Source organism: Carassius gibelio, chromosome A5, assembly GCF_023724105.1.
Source record: "Carassius gibelio isolate Cgi1373 ecotype wild population from Czech Republic chromosome A5, carGib1.2-hapl.c, whole genome shotgun sequence".
NCBI classification, from domain to species: Eukaryota; Metazoa; Chordata; class Actinopteri; order Cypriniformes; family Cyprinidae; genus Carassius; species Carassius gibelio.
This window is the reverse complement of record NC_068375.1, coordinates 8835003-8849707: the sequence shown is the minus strand read 5'-3', so window position 1 is coordinate 8849707 and position 14705 is coordinate 8835003. Positions and strand designations below refer to the sequence as shown.

Genomic DNA, 14705 nt, shown 5'->3' with positions numbered 1-14705 from the left:
CTTTTGCTCGCTCGGTCTAGATTCCGGGAGATTTTTTTTTAACTAATTTGCGGGTCTCAGGGAGCCGCTTTCAATATGCGGGAGACTCCCGGAACTTCCGGGAGACTTGGGATGTCTGCATACATATTATTTTCTCCCCTCAGTTATGTCGTAATAACGAGATTTTTTCTCGTAATATTGAGATCTTATATCGTTAAAAGGACATATTAACTTGGCCTTATAAGGACATGTGTAGTCATGTACATATGCCTTTATCCACATAAAATTGAAACCGAACATAGCCATATTGCTTTTTTTTTTTTTTTTTACAACATTGTGTTCTTATTTTGTTTAATTAACAAAATGTCAATCTTAGTCTTTATAACAGAAGATACAATACAAAAATCTTCAAGATACAGACAATCTTCAACGGATTGTCACCTTATTAACAATCCTTTGTGTGGTGGAATAAGCAATGCTATATAGAAATATGGGCCCGGTTCCCCAAAACGTTATCGCTAAGTAGTTCTTAACCTATTCCTTAATCTCTCTCTTAACCTTATGGCCTTAAGGGACAACCCTCGGGGCCACGATGACCAAAGGTCCGATGACGTGCCAGTGGTGGTAAATCACAAATTAAATTAAATTGCTAATGAACTTTATTAATTAAGGCAGCGTGAACACATATTTTTGGATAAAATATTTGCCATTGTTTGCAGACAGTAACACCATCCCAACAGTGAAACCACACAATAAATAATCGATCTACAAACATTTCTAAATTTCCACATTTCACTTTTTTTTTTTATTATTATTATTTGTAAGTTAATCTATTTTATATAGTCTATTGTTAATTCTACAGTAGCCTATTGAATATCGTCCCCTTGGAATTATAAGGTTCTATCTGACATATTTTTCAAAATTGAGTTGTTCCCATATTGTTATTCTGTGACAACTTATTAACATTATGTGATATATTTTTTTTAGTTGTATACATTATGGGATTTTTATTTAAAAAACAATAAGGATCCATCCACACAGTCGAATGGAATGCAAAAACTCTGAAGCTCAATATCTCAAAACTACTCGGAATGCAGATAGAACCTTATAATTCCAAGGGGACGTAATGCAATCATTTAAATTAGTTAAATTGTTTATTTGCTTCACTTAGGCACTATATTTTTATTATCAAATATCTCTCTCTTATTAAAATAATGCTTGTGTGTCTGACAGTACACATTAACCGTATATAAACAAATCGCTAACACTTTAAAATAAGGTTCATTAGTTAAATACATTAATTAACATTAACTAATAATGATCTTCACTTATACAGCAATTGTATATCTTTGTTCATGTTAATTTCCACATTTAATAATACTTTATTAAAATCTTGTTAATAGTAGGCCTAGTTAATGCACTGAACTAACATGAACAATGAACCGCTTTATTTCTATTAACTAACATTAACAAAGATGAATAAATGCTGTAACAAATGTATTCCTTACTCATTGTTAGTTCATGTTAGTTAATACACTAATGTTTAATAAATGAAACTTATTGTAAAGTGTATGAATGTTGTTGTGCCGAGGCATGCTGTCACACATCTGACAATCCACCGTGCGCAATAGAAAACACTCGCTGACAAATTGTGCTTGATACTCATTTCCGCTTCGATTCCTCCAAGTCTCGTCGGTACTTTTGGATTCGCTTTCGTTTCAGCGCTGGACGCGGGGGGTTATCTGGAGCAGCCTCCGCTATTTTTTCAAATCGACTTTCTGATTGGTCGTGGACCTGTCAATCCACCGATGGCAGGGAGTATTACCCAATCAGGGGCAGAATCGGACGAGTCTTCACAGAATGCAGGTGGGATCTGGGATGATTTACATGAGATGCTGCACTGAAGACAACTCCGAAAATACGGGACAAACCCTGTCCCGTATTGATTCAAAACGGGACGCGCTATTTTATTCTCAAATACGGGATGATTCTGTATTTTAAGGGACGGGTGGCAACCCTACGTTTAGTCCATGTCAGTTTTTTTATTCGGCAAAACTTAAGCCCTTTTGACATTTTGCCTGACGTGGCTATATTAAAAAAAAAGACAACTCATTATGGAGTTACTAGACCTTCTCAGACCTGCGCTTGCCAGGCTAATGCGGCGGAATTTTGCTTTAAACCCTGAAGCCCAACGCTACGGCCTAATCAAGACCTCGGTGCCCTTCTGCGCCATGCCGGGAATTACCTCCTGGTGGATGGCACACTCATCCCTATCGCCAATTCATCAGTGATTGATCAGGCGTAGGCTACTCATCGCGAAAGGGAGATGCGGCCATAAACTTGCAGGTTATAGTGGACCACAGGGGTGTGATCTCCGACCTGGTGGCAATGTCCAGCAAAACTTCAAGTTCCCCTGATGAGAGGCTTCGTGTGTTCCCCGATAACGCTCACTCTTAGCGTGCTAAGAAGACCTCGAAAGATATAAAGTTGTTTATGTTCCTAAGTGTGTTCCCCGAAGTGTCCCTTAGGAAGTCTTACCATGTTGCCTCTTACATCCGATGTTACAAGAGCGCTGTCCAAAGTGAGGGTGCTGAATTAGTTGGCATCGATTGCTCATGAATCGATTTTCCACTTCACGTGAAGGTGCAATACAGTGTTAAGAAAGACAACACGTTCTATGCAAATGAAACATTCCTCAAATTATTACAGTAACATTAATTTTAACTTAGTTTAAGTTATCAGTAGAATATAGACTATAAATTAAATTATCAAATGGTCAGTAATATGTTCACACGATATGTTTTGACGGTTAGACGAACCGGGGATCCCTCGCTGATCATCCACCCTCCTTATCCCTTTGTGCCACTTGTGCCGCTTCTTCACATGGGTTTAACAACTTTTAAAAACTATATAATAAACTTTTATATTAATGGTAAGGTACTTTACAATCTGAATTGATTGGCAAGCAGCTGCAGTTACTTGCGGTATTGATTGCAATTGGTTTATGTTTTTAATAAAAAGCAACCTATCTACAATGAACAGAGAGAGAGAGAGAGTTAGATACAAAATATGGTGGGGAAGTAACATAAAAAAGGGCACCAAGCCTCTCGTAGGGGAAATTGAAGTTTTGCTGGACATTGCCACCAGGTTGGAGATCACCTGTGGTCCACTATAACCTGCACGTTTATGGCCGCGTCTCCCTTTCGCGATGAGTAGCCTACGCCTGATCAATCACTGATGAATTGGCGATAGGGATGAGTGTGCCATCTACCAGGATGTAATCCCCGGTATGGCGCAGAAGAGCGTTGGTGACAGTGTGGACGCATCTCCACACAGAGGTCTTGATTAGGCCGTAGCCCTCTCCCACGACCTCGATGAAGCTCTCTGTAGCAAAAAAATAAATACAATTAAATTAAATAAAATAAAAAAAAGAAAGAAAAAAAAAAAAGTAGCGCTGGGCTTCAGGGCTTAAAGCAAAATTCCGCCACGTTTGCCTGGCAAGCGCAGGTCTGAGAAGGTCCTGCAGCTCCAAAATGAGCTGTCTTGGGAGGCAAAATTTTTTTTTATATAGCCACGTCAGGAAAAATGTCAAAAGGGCTTAATTTTTTCCCGAATAAAAAAATTGACATGGACTAAACGGCTCCGGGTCCGGCTCTGTCTTTGATTCAATACAAGGATACGTTGGATCGCTGCTAGGGTCGCTTACAGGACACAACAATGATTAACCATTTATAGATCTTAGCCATTTATAGCCAAATTGTTTGCCAGATTTTAATTATCAAAAAATGATTGTCAATTCGCTTTAATTACATTACGAAAAAGCCTAGGCTAATTACCACCATATTAGTTCTGATACCACATAAAGTCAACTTCATAAATAGGCCTGTATCCATTGCGAACATAATTTATTATGAGTCTTAAAAAATAACATAAAATCATTGTTGAGCCACAACATTGTCAACATACCATAGTTTGGCTTGTACTGCGCTGTGCTGATTTCTAAAGACTGCTGTACAGTCCGTCTTGAGCTCATACAACTCTAAGTGAGAGCTTACGAATGGTCCAGACCAACCTTACGAAAGTGTGACTTACAGAAGATATACTTAGCGTAAGAACATGTCGGGAATCGCGCCATAAGGTTAAGAGAGAGGTTAAGGAATAGGTTAAGAACTACTTAGCAAACGTTTTGGGGAACCGGGCCTATATTAGTCAATATTTTTTTATTAGGTTAAGCAGTGATTGGGGTTCTTATGTATATATATATTTTTTTTTTATTTAACATTTTTAATTTAAGGCCCACCCACAATTGATCTGGCCCATCCAAAACTGTAATCCTGACGCGTACCTGGGCCACACTGAGCTGTGCGTAACGCCCACAGACGTGAAGTGAATGAGGCTGTCCTGTACTGTCTGAAATGGTTAACTCTGTGGAGATGCATGTGCAAAACAGATTTAAATAATCATAAAGTCAATCGGGATCTATCCTCGATCGCTCTCCATGGTTCTGACCAAAGAAGAGCGCTTTATGGAATGCATACATGGGCTGCGTTTCCCGATATCATTGTCTACGAAGACTCTTAGGGTATAACTTAACTAAAGGTATACTACCACTAAAGGTATATCATTGCTAGGCGTCTTCAGGGCTATCATCCACTCGCGAGGCAGAGGCGCTGGCGCCCTCCTAGCAACGGTGGTTTTTGGTAAAAGGTGATTTTGACGACTTCATTAAGTTTTGTTTAATAGAAAACTCTTTTTAAAAGTTATTAGTTTTGCATAAATTGTATTTTAATTTTGATCAGTGTTTTATCAACCAATTGCCCGTATTTAATAAATAAGAAGCAAATATACAGCAGACAATGTAATTACCTTACAGAATTACAGAATTAATAAAAAATATTGACAGGATTACAGAATTGACAGAATTAATAAAAAATATTTTTGCAACTGTTTTATGGTGTCTCCTTTATATATACACCTTTTACCTGTTTCTTTATAAGCATTTCAAAAATACTTACAACTTGCTCAGTAGACTTCCCCGTGGTCAGTTCTTGCTTACGGCTCTAAAATTACTACTCTTGCAGACCATAACTTGTCAATAAGAAAATACAAGTTTTATTAAAGTTAACAAAAGTTATATCAAAGTACAATAGTAACGTTACAAAATCAAGGTATAATCAGCTGGTATCAGGCGTCGAGGGATACTGTGTTTGTTCAGTATCCGTCCGTCGAGTCTCTCTCTCAGTCTTTTATACCCAGACGTCGAACGCTGGTTCTTCTGATGTCATCACCTGGAGTGCTGCCGACTCTTCTGCCGAGGCTTTCAGTTGTTTACGTTGCATTGCTTTAGCCCTTTTCCTCTTCTTTTTCCTCTTAACCGTTTGTGAAATACACCTTAAATACTATATTGTCAATTTATCATAAAAACTATTTCTAATACATAAGTGTTTCTACTCTAAATCAGTCACTACATACATTTCATGCAATTAAGCAGTTTTCTTAATGTTAGTGAAGTTACACAATACATTTTCCATATAGGATTAATCACAGGGTTACATCTTTGTACTTAAGCAAAAGTATTATTACTACTTAGGTTACATCTGTTTATAGCAAATTAAGCATTAATCAAGACAGTACAATTGCAAAATCATCATCTCCATTAACACAACCTAAAAGTTACAGATTTTTTGTGTCATGCATGCATGCATGTCTATTTCCTTCATATTAAATATATAACATGTGGACTGATATTTTTTTCCAATGTCTGGACTCCTTTATTAATGGAGTATATAAACAGCCGTTTCAATACATTAGTATTAAATGCATTTTCTGAGAATTTATATTTCAAGTTTTTACTGCAAATGTCGAAATGCACGCTCTTTGGTCCATCAGTGCTTGAGTCACTGATCACATTATAATAAAATATCTCATAATAAAATACAAAATTGACTGATTTATGAATGTATATGCATATTTCTCATCAGTCGGAAATACAGATAAACATTTGTTGTATTTTTAATCCTGATAGAAAACAGAACAACAAAAAAGCGAATCCACCGTCTGCAGTAGTGCTTCAATCGAACGCACCCATTTTTAAATAGTCCACAGCTGAGCATCGCGAGAGGCGGATCTGCGCCAGAGTGCACATGTAATTAAGTGTATTGTTGTTTAAACACCTTTGTAAATAACCATCAGTTATTTAATTAGTTTCCAGGATTTATATATTATTCTTATATTATTTAATTATATCCTTTCTTAATATTAGTCAACTGTTTGTTATATGTTGTAATGTTATTTTACACTTTATAAGTTATTTAACCGATAGAGACTTTTATTTTGAAAGGCGGCTTGACGGAAGTGCTCAGAGCCCGCTCATGCACAGAGAGCGCGGAATACGGAGAAAGAGAGCGCGCAAAGACGGAGACTGCACACGGCGTTAGGAATTAAGGACACTTTTATGTGAATTTATGCATCAGATTGTTGTTTTATTTTCAGTATTTTGTTTGCTTTGAGTTTGTTGCTTGACACCTGGTTGGAAAGGAGAACAAGGTAGTTAAGTTCATTTATGCTCTTATATAACATAACACACATATATTGCATGTGTCTCTGTTGACATCATTTTATGTTGTTAAGGATGAATGTTAGTGTTAATTGCGTAATTTATTGCTGTAAGATTGATTGTTTTGTTTCATTTTTATGTATAAGATCTCATTATAATTTCCAATATTTCTTATTCATCTGTTTTAGCTCTTACGGTGTTGTGAAGTCTATAAGGACAATAAACACAAAAGGAAAGACCGTACAACATCAGTGAATGAGTTAAATCCTTTATTCTTCAACCGGGCTGTTAGAGTAAGAGCTTGCCCTATTGATTCCATTTGCTGATGTAAATGATGACAGACGAGGGATCAAATTTGTGCACTCCTGTGAAGGAAATTGAAGTATTAAAGGCTGCAAAAAACAAGGAAACAGATGATGAGATAGAAGATCGATCTGAAGTTGAAAAGAGAAATGAAGTACGTCGCTCTGTCCGTGAACGAGTTCCAACAGAAAAGATGCTTGCATATCAAAGAGAAGAGTCAGAAAAGGCAGAAAAAAGGCTTATGCATGCATATGAAAAATGGAAGGATGAGGCTCGAAAGGCAAGAGGGCTGCTGAAAACAGACATCACTGAAAGCCAATTAGCGTCAATTATAGACATATTGGAAAATGAAAGAGAAACTGTAATGAATGCATACATAAAGGTTCGAAGTTATGCAACGCCACCCACTGATACAAGGAGAAGAATTGATGCTTGCGATGCCGTGACAAAGGATATTGTTAAGATTGCTTATGAGAGGATCTCAGGTGTGGATGGAGACTTTGACAGTGAGCAAGTAAAGGGGCGTCTTCGTGAACTGCTTGATCGAGATTATGCTCGCTCCATCTATGGTTCTACGGTCTCACATATCAGCTCAAAGTCGAGTACGCCCATAAGTCAACCTTCAGTGAACTCCATCCTGATGGCTAAGCGAATAGAGGCAGCAGCAGAGCTTGCAGCAAAGGAAGCAGAATATGCAACAATAATGGAGGAAAAGGAACAAAGGGAAAAAATACAACTTCTAGAAGAGAAGCAAAGGAAAGAATTGGATGCTCAAAGGAGTGAGTTTGAAAGATTACAAGCAGTAAAAGAGGTAAGAGCTGCTAAAGCAAGACTAGAAGTGTATGACAAGGAAGAAACCACTCACTCTGCTAACCAAAATGACGAGCTGCTACAGCCTGTAAGCATTTACACACACAAACCTGTGTATTAATCCTCAGTTAAGCCAACACTCAATGAAAGGGTTTCATCGCCAACACCCAATGTGGATGTGTCTTACCTTGCACAAGCTGTCCAAGACAGTATAACGTTAAACAGACTTCCTATGCCAGAGCCCACTGTTTTTACTGGTGACCCAATTCACTTCATAGAGTGGAAAGCTTCATTCCAATCACTCATCGACAAAAGACATATTTCCTCAGCAGATAAGTTATACTATTTGAAGAAGTATATTGCTGGGTCTGCTCTGAAAACCTTAGAAGGCATCTTTTACAGAAACGATGAGGAAGCTTACAAGGATGCATGGAAAAGACTTCAAGATCGATATGGACAGCCATTCACTATTCAAAGAGCATTTCGAGAGAGACTCGCAAACTGGCCCAGAATCCAGCCAAAGGACTCTGAAGGTCTCCGAAATTTCTCAGATTTCCTGACCACATGTAAGGACGCTATGCCTCATGTGAAGGGACTGGAAATACTGAATGACTGTGAGGAGAATAGGAAACTTGTGAGCAAAATTCATGATTGGGCGGCTGCCCGCTGGAACCGCCAAGCCACACAAACACTGAGTGAGACACAAGATTTCCCATCTTTCCAAGATTTTGCACATTTCATGTCCATTGAGGCTGAGGTGGCCTGCAACCCAGTCACTTCCTTTCATGCCCTTCATGTTTCTGAATCTAATAAGGAGAAACATAATCTCAAGGTTAGTAAGAACAAGGACAGTGTCTTCCATACAAAGTTAGTCACGCAGCATGAGAATCCAAAGCTCACTAGTAAAATCACTAAACCATGTTTGTTCTGTCAAGGTAGTGAACATCAAATTCATGATTGCTCTAAATTTACTGCAAGATCTCTTGAAGAGCGAAGACAATTCATAAAAGACACAAAGCTGTGCTATGGATGTTTGAGACTTGGTCACAATGCCAGAGACTGTCATTCCAGACATAGCTGTAACACCTGTAAGAGAAGACATCCAACCTGCTTACATGATGACGGCTTCATTAGAAAGTTAGTCTTCCTCTCTTCAAGGCCCAGAGAATGCACACGAGAAAGTCACAACGTCTTTAAGTGTAGAATCTGGATGCACATCTGCTAACACCTCAATGATTGTGCCAGTGTGGTTGTCCTCACAAAACAACCCAGTCTCTGAGAAACTTGTCTACGCTCTGTTAGACACAGAAAGTGACACTGTCTTCATTGAATATGCAGTAAGTCAAAGTCTAAAGGTCGACTCATGCCCAGTGACACTTAAGCTCACCACTATGGTTGGGAAGGATTCATTGATATTAAGTGAAAGAGTTTCTGGTCTTAGAGTTAGAGGCTTTAATTCACCATTAGTACTAGACCTTCCCGCTGCATATACTAAAGAATGTATTCCTGCGGATCGTGCCCACATCCCTACCAGAGAGACAGCCAGGTGTTGGAAACATCTTGCTCCTCTGATAGACAAAATTCCCCCACTTCAAGACTGTGAGGTTGGTCTATTAATAGGATATAATTGTTCCAGAGCTTTGGCCCCCAGAGAAGTCATTCTTGGAGCAGAAAATGAGCCATATGCTGTTCGTACGGATCTTGGATGGAGCATTGTGGGCCCTTCCTTGACACATCATGAGTCACAAAGCAGTCTTACTATGTGTCACAGAGTATCTATCAAGGAGATTCCTGCTGTAACGCCAACTGACGTGATTAAAGTGTTGGAGTCAGATTTCAAAGATACTGAAGAAAAGACAAGAGTAGTGTCTCAAGATGACATTATGTTCTTGAACAAACTTGGAGAAAGTTTCAGGATGAACAAAGACAGCCACTTGGAAATGCCTCTTCCATTCAAGAGAAGACCCTGTCTTCCAAATAATGAGCCTCTTGCGGTCACGAGACTTCAGCATCTAAAGCGGAGATTAATGAAGAACCAGGAGTACAGAGAGCATTATGTTAAGTTCATGGAAGATGTAATAGAGAATGGTGATGCAGAAAGAGTCATTGATGAAGGGAAGGAAGGAGAAAAATGGTACATACCTCATCACGGAGTGTATCACTCGAAGAAGCCAGGGAAATTGCGCGTGGTTTTCGACTGCTCCGCAAGATTCAAGGGAACATGCTTAAACGATCATCTTCTTGTAGGCCCTGACCTTATGAACAGCCTGACTGGCATTCTTTTGCGGTTCAGACAGTACCCTGTAGCCCTGATGTGTGATATTGAGAGGATGTTTCACCAGTTCCATGTTGACAAAGCTGATTGTGATTACTTGCGTTTTCTATGGTGGAGAAATGGAGATTTCAACTCACAGCCTCAAACGTTCCGCATGAGAGTACATCTGTTTGGTGCCTCATCGTCCCCCGGATGTGCTAATTATGGACTAAAGCATCTTGCAAGAGAAGGTGAACATCTGTATCCCCTAGGTTCAGAATTTATTATGCAGGATCTCTACATGGATGATGGAGTCTCCAGTGTGGAAAGTGCAGAGAAGGCCATAAAGTTGGCTCAAGAAGCTCGCCAACTTTGTGCATTAGGAGGCTTAAGGTTGCATAAATTTGCATCCAATGACAAGGCAGTTTTGGAGACAATACCGCCCTCTGAGTGTGCTGTAGATGTTACATCTGTCAATCTCTCCCTCACTGACCAGTCCTTGGAAAGAGCCCTGGGCATTTACTGGCATCTCGAACATGATCATTTCAAATTTCGTGTCATTATTAAAGACCAGCCAGCAACCCGTAGAGGTATACTGTCTACTGTGGCCTCGTTATTTGACCCCTTAGGGTTTCTCGCACCATTCTTGCTCAAAGGAAAGGCTGTTCTTCAAGAAATGTGCCGAAATGGCATGGGCTGGGACGATCCCTTACCTGATGATTTGCAGTTGGGTTGGGAGCACTGGAAGACCGATCTTCTTAACTTGGAGAAGATTCAGGTGCCTCGTTGTATTGTGCCTGCTGGGTTTGGGACAATCATGATGAGAGAGATTCATCACTTCTCAGATGCCAGCATGAGAGGATATGGCCAGTGCTCATACCTTAGGCTCAAGAATGAGCAAGGTGACATCCATTGTTCTTTGCTCATGGCTAAATCTAGAGTAGCCCCGCTTAAGGTCACCACAATCCCTCGATTAGAGTTGACTGCTGCAGTTGTGTCAGTTGCAGTGAATGATATGTTGAAGGAAGAAATGAACCTTGGAGATGCAGAAGCATATTTCTGGACTGATTCTCAAGTAGTGTTAGGTTATATAAACAATGAAGCTCGCCGCTTCCACACGTTTGTCGCGAATCGAGTTCAGAGAATTCATCGCACCACAACTCCTCAGCAGTGGCGATACATTCCATCGGATGAAAATCCAGCCGATTATGCATCACGAGGTCTGAGTGTTAATGATCTGGTCACTTCCAGCTGGTTCAGAGGACCGGACATTTTGTGGGAACAGCAAATACCTTCCCCTGTGGATGTTAACCCACAACTTCCAATCGGTGACCCAGAGGTCAAAAAGGCTCAATCACTTAACACACAAACATTACAGTATTCCTGCTTATCCAACCGTTTCACAAATATGTCTTCATGGTCCAAAGTCATCCAAGCAGTTGCACGCCTACTTCGTCGTGTCAGGAAGGACAAGTCCAGTGACCACAGCACAGTGGCAGAACGTGAGGATGCTAAGTGCATCATAATTAAGGACTTACAGAGTCAGATATATGCAGAAGAAATAGCCTTACTCCGTAAGGGCAAACAGCTCCCACGCAGCAGCAGGCTATACAATCTAAATGCCTTTGTTGATCACAACGGATTGCTCAAGGTGGGAGGAAGGCTTTGTGATGCTTCTGCCCCTAACTCTGTTAAACATCCAGTGTTAATTCCAAAGGAACATCATCTTACAAAACTTCTGATCACTGATTGTCATGAAAAAACGGCACATCAAGGGAAGGGCTTGACTATCAATGAGATCAGATCAAGAGGATTTTGGATAACAGGAGTAAACAGGACTGTAGCATCCTTTATACGACAGTGTGTGAGATGTCGCAAGCTTCGCAGACCCACTGAAGAGCAAAAAATGGCTAACCTGTCCTCAGAGCGCATAGATCCATCCCCTCCATTCACATACAGCGGAATGGATGTTTTTGGTCCGTTCATCACTAGACAAGGCCGTAAATCGTACAAGAGGTATGGACTTCTTTTTACTTGTTTCTGTTGCAGAGCCATCCATATTGAGATGCTGGATGACATGTCCACGGACGCCTTTATCAATGGTCTACGTTGTTTCATCGCTATAAGAGGAGCAGTAAATCAAATAAGGTGTGACCAAGGCACTAATTTCATTGGAGCCAAGAATGAGCTCACCAAGGCCATGGAAGAGATTGACACCAACCGTCTGGTAACATTCTTAGCAGAAAAACAGTGTGACTTTGTCTTTAACGCACCCCATGCAAGTCACTGGCGGAGTTTGGGAGAGACAGATTAGAACTGTGAGAAGTGTTCTTCGTTCCACTCTGTCCCAGTCATCTGGAAGACTAGATGATTCTTCTCTGCGAACATTTTTCTATGAAGCCATGGCCATTGTAAATAGCCGTCCACTCACTGTAGATAACTTAAGTGATCCCTGCAGTCCTGAGCCTCTAACCCCTAATCACCTCCTCACCCTGAAAACTACTCAAGCCTTACCACCCCCTGGGAAGTTTGTCAGAGAAGACCTATATGGTCGTAAGAGATGGCGCCATGTCCAATACTTAGCGGAACAGTTTTGGGGATGTGGCGCAAGGAGTATGTGTCTAACATTGCAACAAGACAATGCTGGCTTTCACCAAGAAGGAACATGCAAGCTGGAGATATAGTCTTGGAGAAAGCAGACGATCTGCCCAGGAATGAGTGGCGCTTGGCAGAAGTTATTGAGACTGTCGTTGACAAAGATGGTTTGGTGAGAAGAGTAAAGATACGTTTTGGAGACAGAAATCTGGGAAAGGATGGTAAACGTCTGAACAAACCATCATTAGTTGAACGCCCAGTGCAGAAGCTGGTCCTGCTGCTGGAGGCACACTGAACATCCTGACATATCCTTTGATTTAAGCAGTTTATAGTAGAACAAGTTTCAGTTTGCTTTACATCTAGCCTTAAACATTGGTATTTTACTTTAGAAATCATTCGTGACTAAAGTTTAAAATTTATAGTCACACATGATTGGTGGGAGTGTAAATAACCATCAGTTATTTAATTAGTTTCCAGGATTTATATATTATTCTTATATTATTTAATTATATTCTTTCTTAATATTAGTCAACTGTTTGTTATATGTTGTAATGTTATTTTACACTCTATAAGTTATTTAACCGATAGAGACTTTTATTTTGAAAGGCGGCTTGACGGAAGTGCTCAGAGCCCGCTCATGCACAGAGAGCGCGGAATACGGAGAAAGAGAGCGCGCAAAGACAAACTGCAGAGGTTGGAAATGCTACTGGAGCCCTGCAGGTACATTTTACGTCATATATTTCTTACTGTCTTGTCTGAGTGCATGTGAGAGAGAATTAATGTTTCTGTATGTGTGTGTAAGCATGAATATGAGGAAATTTTTTGTGTGTATAGGTGAATGCAAAACATTTGAGTGAAATGGGTTTGATTTTTTGCAGGTATGTGACTGAACTTCTGGGTGGAGAAAAATATGTTTCATGCTCTGTAGTTCTGCCTGCTTTTTGCCATCTCTCTTGGGTGATGGAGAGCTCAGATGACGACCCTGCCTATGTGGTCAAATTCAAGTCTACATTCAGAGCAGACCTGGAGACACGCAAGGAAAATGCCAACATTGCATATCTGAAGATTGCAACCGCATTGGACCCGAGATTCAAGGACCTGAAGTGTATACCCAGAGCTGAGAGAGGTGAGGTGTGGGCCTCAGTCACTAACTTACTCAAGGAACAGAGGGTTGTTGCAGAGGAACCTGTGGAAGCAACAACATCAAAGCCATCAAAGAGAAAGTTTGCCCTATTGGCTGCTTCATCAGAGTCTGATTCTGAACACGAGGAAGACTCAATTGAGAACGGTGTGCGTCGATACAGAGCAGAGCCCACCATCAGTACAGAAGCCTGTCCATTACAGTGGTGGTCCAAACATGCAGGCTCACACAGCAGGCTGGCCTCAATTGCACAGAAGTACTTGGCCACACCTGCAACATCCGTACCCTGTGAAAGGTTGTTTTCTCTTTCTGGTCATATTGTACAGAAGAAGAGAGTTTCTTTATCATCTGAAAATGTGAATGACCTTGTGTGTCTTAGCAACTGGCTAGGTGCAGATGACTAAGTAAATGTAGAGTTGGAAGAATGGATAAATGCAGTTAATTTTGTCCACTCAACCTGCATCACTGAAATATATATATTTTTTTGTTCTGAGATTCTCAGTCTCTAAAAGGAGATTGATGTTCTTGCTCGGAAGTGGTCAGTTAAAATGTTATGATCGAGGTTCTGGACATAATATATATATATATATATATATTTTTTTTTTGCAAACTAAACAAAACTTTAATGTTTTATTTAATAAAAAATTAATGTTTTAATGTTTTATTTATACGTTAATGCTATATTTAATTTGATTAAATTAATGTTTAAGTTTACAAGAGATTTACAAGAAATGTTAACTGCTACTACTAACTTTTAACTGCTGTAAAAAAGCACTTTATTTGTTTAAAGTTTTGACAAACCAAATGTTATTGCACTTTTGTTCATACAGCAGAACTTTGAAAGAATAAAATGACACAATACACTACTTTTGATTTCATTATTGAATTTTGCGCATGCTGCGATGAAAAATCATGCGATTAATCGCGATTAAAATATTTAATCGTTGCCCAGCACTTATATATATATAAAAATGAGCAAAACTTGCCATTCGGTTGGCATACGCATTCGTTCCAAACTGATGTAGCCAAGGCGACATCTAGTGTATTATATTACTTCGCACGAGGGT

General features: G+C 39.8%; 1 protein-coding gene across 2 annotated transcripts; it reads left to right on the top strand.

Moving 5' to 3' along the window:
- The first annotated feature begins 6151 nt into the window (after positions 1–6151).
- Positions 6152–14427, top strand: LOC127991586 (uncharacterized). Of its 2 annotated transcripts, XR_008164646.1 has the most exons (3): positions 6152–6525; positions 6724–13217; positions 13376–14427. XR_008164646.1 is itself a non-coding variant. In XM_052591586.1 (2 exons), exons 1-2 carry the CDS (start codon positions 13135–13137, stop codon positions 14040–14042), a joined length of 750 nt encoding a protein of 249 aa, XP_052447546.1. In that variant the 5' UTR covers positions 12219–13134; the 3' UTR covers positions 14043–14427. The 2 variants fall into 2 exon arrangements, 1 of the variants encoding a protein (XP_052447546.1); XM_052591586.1 differs by lacking the exon at positions 6152–6525 and having other exon boundaries at positions 12219–13217.
- Positions 14428–14705: the final 278 nt, after the last annotated feature.